This window comes from Lactuca virosa, chromosome 1 (genome assembly GCF_052849685.1).
Source record: "Lactuca virosa cultivar CGN04683 chromosome 1, Lactuca_virosa_CGN04683_v6, whole genome shotgun sequence".
In the NCBI taxonomy this organism is placed as follows: Eukaryota; Viridiplantae; Streptophyta; class Magnoliopsida; order Asterales; family Asteraceae; genus Lactuca; species Lactuca virosa.
In genome coordinates this window covers 148,798,354-148,804,915 of record NC_136426.1, presented here as the reverse complement: position 1 = coordinate 148,804,915, position 6,562 = coordinate 148,798,354, and the positions used below count along the sequence as shown (strand labels likewise).

Here is a 6,562-nt window from a genome sequence, read left to right as displayed (position 1 = left end):
GAAGCTTCGTGAAGTCTGGTGTGGATGAGAAGAAGAAATTCGAAAAGTCTGAGAAGAATGATGAAAATGGGAAAGAGTCAAAAACAGAGAAGAAATTGAAAGGTGATTAAGGAATAGATTGCCATTATTGAAATGGGGCGAACCATCTTGCGAACGACTGCATGCTTCGGAAAAAAGATGAGAAGAAGAATAGAGTGAAGGACGAAGCATACTACTCTGAAAAGCTTGAAGAGATTCGTACGAAGGCTAAGGGAATGTCCCTTGTGGCAAGAGGAGAAAATGAAGAAGATTAAACTTATCAGATCTGGTCATCTGAATCTGATGATGAAGAGATGAGGCATCCCACTCATGGTGCCATGTTTGTAAAATTTTAGGATGGAGAATAAGAAGAAGTGACTGGTTGATGCTTCATGACGAAGTCAAGCGACAAATCTCCAATGACAACAAAGGTATGTTCTATTCTTGAGTCACTTAACATTCCTTTACAAACATATGATTCTGAAATAATTGATTTTTATGATATTGTTGCTTACTTTGATGCTATTGTTGTGTCTACTAGTAACGAAGCAAAGAAATTAATAATCAGCTGCTAGAGACACAAAAGTTAATTGACACGAAATGAAGCAGAGTAGAATATCTAGAATTACATTTAAGGAATGTTAATACTAATAGGGAAAATCTAGATAAGGATGTTAGGATGTTACTTTCTCAACGAAACATCTATTGTAACTCAGCTAAACGTTTGTGTGCGAAATTAACTGTTTTACATCATTCATCTGATATTAGCAAAGAACAACATCGTAAGTTGTTACCTTTTCTTGTCTTTGAGAGAGAAAAAGTTGATATCGTCTCATATGATTGTGAAAATACCAAAGCTGATTTTAACAAAGTGCCAGATGATAGATTTGCTTATGGTATTGTTAAGATAGAGGAATTTCTAAATGCTGATGAACTTGTTGAAATTGTAAATGAAAGTTTGACAAAAGATGAACAAGTGAAATTTTTGAAAAGAACTGAACATTCGAAACTTGACTCTTAATTCAATTTTGCTGATATTGATGATAACTCTGATAATATTAGTGAAATCAGTGAAATTGAAGAAGAGGAAAGTATTGATTGTTCTCAGTTATCTATCATTAATGTCACATCTAAGATCAAATCTAAAGAAATTGTTAATGATTTGATGGCTGAGGATGACATTGGAAAACCCTCCACTTTGAATGTTTGTGACTTTGATGATGTGGAGATATGAGATAGTCAAATGGATAGTAGTGATGATGAGGAGGACGAAGTCAAAGTTTCGTGTAATAATAAGTCAGGAAAGAATGTTTCGAATGAAACATCCATTCCAAGAGTTGTTGTTGAACAAGTTTATGGAGAATCAGAAAAGTTTGACAAAGTGATGAATGATAAAGGTGCTCACTATTTGGAAACTAATATTGTCGTGTATCCAAATTTTACATGCACAGATGAAGTAGTTTTTCCAAATCAAGTATTTGTCACTACTAGAAATGCTGAGAACATCAAGCCAAAGTTTAATAAATTGGTTGAAGAAGAAAACAAAAGAACTTCAGACGAAGGATTCTTTTCGAATGAAAGCACTGTCGAAAACAACCTAACCAAGAATTCATATGTTTTTCAAAGACAAAAACCAAAACTAAAATGGGTTGTAAAATCTGAAAAAGAAAAAGAAGCTGTTGAGACACCTCAAGTTGTGAAACTTACTTCACAAGAATATAAAACACTTGTTGAAAATTTTTCAAAAGAAAAAGGAGTTTCAAAAAGAAAGGCACGAAAAGCAATTTTTTGGCAAGTAGTGTTAGATGAAAAACAAACAACCGAGTCGACAATGAAAAAGAAAAATCCCGCTCTGTCAAAATCCAAAGTTTCGTCTAATTCACAAAAACAAAAAATCAAAAAAATTTCAAATTTAAACTCACCAATGATTTCTCAAACAAAGACTTTTCAAAAGACGTTTTTCAAAAGACAATCAACAAATAATTCTTTTCATAAACCAACAAATGTAATTGATAAATTTCCTTCAACTAAGCATAAAAGTGATATAAATCAAAAGGTTGAAAATGTTCGAAAGGTTGTCAACTTTCAAAATTTTAAGACAACTCACAACCTTGTGAATGTCCGAAAATCTGACAATCTTCGAAAATAACCACATTCTCAAACGAATGTCAAATTTACTCCAGAAAAAACAAATTTTCCAAATCCATCAGTTCATAAAGCAACAAAGGTTTCGTACTCAGATGGTACTTTGGATGTGCAATCAATCAATCATTGGTTTGAGGGACAAGGGAAAAAGTTTCAATTAGGAAAGTTTTCTCAACAACAGATCAAAAATGCTTATGAAGAGTATTTAAATGAATCTTCAACTGAAAATTTATCTTCTCAAGAATCGAATATTCCGGTTCAAAGATGGCAACCAATCAACAAAGCTACACGAATTGAGAAGTCTGAGGTGAAATCAAATGAAAGTCCAAAACTATCGAAAAATTATGTTTCAATATCTTTAACTAATGATGTTGGCTTAATTGATAGTGTAAAAACAAAAGTTTGAACTTGGGCTTTAAGTTCTAAATTCCATTCATTGTTTCAAGCTAATAAACAAGGAACCAAAAAGCCTTGGGTACCTAAATTATTTAATTGAATGCAGGTGTTGTGTGACGAGCAATATGATGAGAAATGGTACATTGATAGTGGTTGCTCTCGTCCATGACTGGAAGAAAGGAGAATTTAAGTGATTTTCAAAGTCTTGAAAATGTTGGAGTGGTGAAGTTTGGAAAAAATCATAAATGTCAAGTCAAAGGTTATGGCAAAGTAAGAAATGGCCAATTTACAGTGAATCGAGTTGCTTATGTGGAAGGTCTTCAACATAATTTGATACGTGTTTCGCAACTTGTTGTGGGCACTGGGAATCAAGTTGTGTTTAATGAAGAAGGAAGCATAATATCAAAAGTTGAAATGAATGAAGTGTTGTTAAAGTCGAAACGATATGGAGATATGTTTACACTTGATATCAAACCAATTGTGGGCAAACCATCTGTGTGTCTACTTTCGAAAGCTACAAATGATGTCAGCTGGTTATGGCATAGGCGTTTATCACATCTTAACTTTCGAAACTTGAATAAGCTGGTTGCAGAAGACTTAGTTCGTGGTTTACCTGTGCTGAAATTTGACAATGATACTCTTTGTGCAACATGCGAACAAGGAAAACAACATTGTAAAGGACATCCAATGGTCATAGATTCAAAAATTGTTGAACCGTTGCAAATTCTTCACATTGATCTTTGTGGAACATCAACCGTTTAAACACTCAACAAGAAACGGTACATTTTGGTTATAGTTGACGATTTTTCACGATTCACTTGGGTATATTTTCTCAGGTTAAAATCTGAAGTTGATCAAACAATGATCAAATTTATCAAGAAAATAGAGATGAGTCTGAAAAAGAATGTTTGAAGAATCAAAAGTGATAATGGGTATGAGTTTAAGAATAATGTGTTGGATTCATTTCTAACGGTAAAAGGGATTTCGCATAATTTTTCTTCACCATATACACCTCAACAAAATGGTGTAGTCGAAAGGAGAAATAGGTCATTGTGCAAGCAGCAAGAACAATATTGACATATGCGAATCTTCCTCAGTACCTATGGGCCGAAGCTGTATCAACAACATGCTTTACTGAATATCGATCATTTATTCATAGAAGATTTAATATCACTCCATATGAATAATAAACAATCGAAAACCTAATGTCAAATTCTTTCATGTTTTTGGTTGCAGGTGTTTCATAATGAACCTCAAAGATAATCTTTCGAAATTTCAAGCTAAAGCCGATGAAGGAATATTTTTGGGTTATTCAACAATTCGGTTGCATATAGAGTGTTAAACAAACGAACACGAAAAATTGAAGAAACTTTCCATATTACTTTTAATGACTATTATGTCAAACAAGTGGAAAGACAGTTTGAACAAAAACCAATTCTTAATAAATCAAATAATCAAACTAAAGATCATAATTCAATCGATTTTTATTATGATTTAATTTTCAGTGTCCAAGACAGAGCTATTGATGCTGAAGTTAATGTTGCTGATAATCAAACACCCGAATCCTCAAAACATACTGATGATTCAACACTAACTTGGATATTATTACAAATGGCAAAAATATGTTAGATGCTCGTATGGAGGGGAAGCATCCGAATATACCTTCAAGTGTTGAGGGGGAGCAGAGTAGTATGAATGATAATTTCGAGGGGGAGCATCAAAATGACAATTATGTTGAGGGGGAGCATAATGAAATTGAAATAATAAATCTTGATCAAAATGATGAATTTCATGAATTTAATGATACTATTTCTGTTGCAGGATCTGAAAATGAAGATAAGTATGAAGATGCACCATTGGAATTTGATCCAGCATATCCACCACTTGAGAAATGGATGAAAAATCATCCAAAAGAGCAAGTGATAGGAAATCCACAAGATGGAGTTTTAACAAGAGCTCAAATTCATGCGAAAAATGAGGTACTCAATACGAATCAAGAATTATGCATGTTTAATGTTTTTATTTCGAAAATTAAGCCAAAGATAGTTAAGATTGCTACGGAACACTCAAATTGGGTTGTTGCAATGCAATCTGAACTTGCTGAATTCGAATGAAATAAGGTTTGGAGATTGATTCCAAAACCAAATGATGTTTCGACTGTCGGGTTAAAATGGATTTTCAAAAACAAAACCGACAAAGAAGGTAATATCATTCGAAATAAATCTAGTCTAGTAGTTAAAGGTGATTCGCAACAAGAAGGTATCGACTATGAAGAAACCTTTGCCCCTGTTGCAAGACTCGAGGTTGTTCGAATATTTTTAGCCTATGCAGCTCATAAGGGCTTTGATGTTTATCAAATGGATGTCAAATGTGCATTCTTGAATGGAGATCTTGAAGAAACTGTGTATGTTGAACAACCACCAGGTTTCATTAACAAAGAATTTCCTAATCATGTATAAATCTTAGATAAGGCTGTTTATGGATTAAAACAAGCACCAAAATCATGGTATGCAACACTTACCAATTTCTTAAACAGTCAAAATTTAAACAATGATTAGTTGACCCCACATCATTTCGTAAGAAGGTTGAGAATCATCTAATGCTTGTTCAAATTTATATTGACGATATTATTTTTGGCTCTACTGACCCAACTTTGTCTAGTGAATTTGAGAATTTGATGAAGAGTCAATTCGAAATGAGCATGATGGGTAAAATCAACAATTTTCTTGGGTTAAACATTCGTCAAAGCAGAGAAGGACTTTTAATTAACCAAGAAAAATACATGAAGAACTTGCTTGATAAGTTTGGAATCACGAATAGCATGAAGCTAAGAGTGCCAATGGCAGTTGGAATGAAATTAACACCTTCGTTAGATACACCTGTTGTTGATCTTACTTTGTTCAGAAGCATGGTAGGTTCTCTACTTTATTTAACTGCAAGTAGACCTGATATCATGTTTTATGTATGTAATTGTGCTAGTTATCAAGCGAATAAAAGAAAACCACATTTAACATCTGTGAAAAATATCTTTCGTTATCTCAAAGGAAAATTTTCGTTAGGATTGTGGTATCCTTAGAAATCTGGATTTTTCATTCAAGCCTTTTCGGATTCAGATCTTGGTGGATGTACTCTTGATAGAAAAAGTACAAGTGGAGGATGTCAATTACTAGATGAAAAGCTTGTCAGTTGGCAATCGAAAAGGAAAACTTGTGTTGCAATTTCCACTGTTGAAGCTGAATACATTTCTATTGCTGCTTGCACTTCTCAAATCATCTGGATTCAAAGTCAATTGCGTGATTATGCAATTAATATGAAAAAGATTCCATTGTATTGCGATTCACAAAGTGCTATACGCATTTTTGATAGTCCAGTACAACATTCGAAAAAGAAAGATATTGCTCTTCGTTATCATTTCATAAAAGATCACGTTGAAGATGGAAATATTGAAGTTCATTTTGTGAAAACAACTGATCAACTTGCTGATATTTTCACAAAACCTCTTGATGAAAAAACTTTTATGAGAATTTTGACAGGTTTGGGAATGTTAGATGCGAATTTTATACCAGGATCAATCATACAAAATTAACGAAGTTCCTATTGGTGAAAAGGTGTCGATTCAGAGGCAAAATGAATCATTCAGAGGTTGATCATATTAACCATTCAGAGGTTACTGTTCACATTCAGTGCTTCGACACACTTCGTTTTCGTATATTGGAGTTGAAAATTTTCGTGTGTTTGGTATCATCTTTAAATTTCGTTAGTTTGTCTTTTATTCTTTGAAAAACTGAAAAACCAAAAATATTTTCATTTCTTTGTAATCATTTTCGAAAATTCAAAATTTCCAAAAAAAATTTCTTTTGTTGTATGTTTTATTTTTCGAAAAATTCAAAATCACAAAAAGATTTTTCTTTCTTTTCAAAAATATAAAATCCAAAAAGATTTTTGATACTTTGTTATTTTTTTAGGTATCAACGCTGTTTACATGAAGAATTTTTCAAGGGTC

The 6,562-nt window shown here is 32.8% G+C and overlaps 1 protein-coding gene across 1 annotated transcript; it reads left to right on the top strand.

Moving 5' to 3' along the window:
- The first annotated feature begins 2,973 nt into the window (after positions 1–2,973).
- On the top strand, positions 2,974–3,321 carry LOC145121941 (putative mitochondrial protein AtMg00300). The gene has a single exon (XM_079057624.1). The coding sequence runs from the start codon at positions 2,974–2,976 to the stop codon at positions 3,319–3,321; it is 348 nt and encodes a 115-aa protein (XP_078913750.1).
- Positions 3,322–6,562: the final 3,241 nt, after the last annotated feature.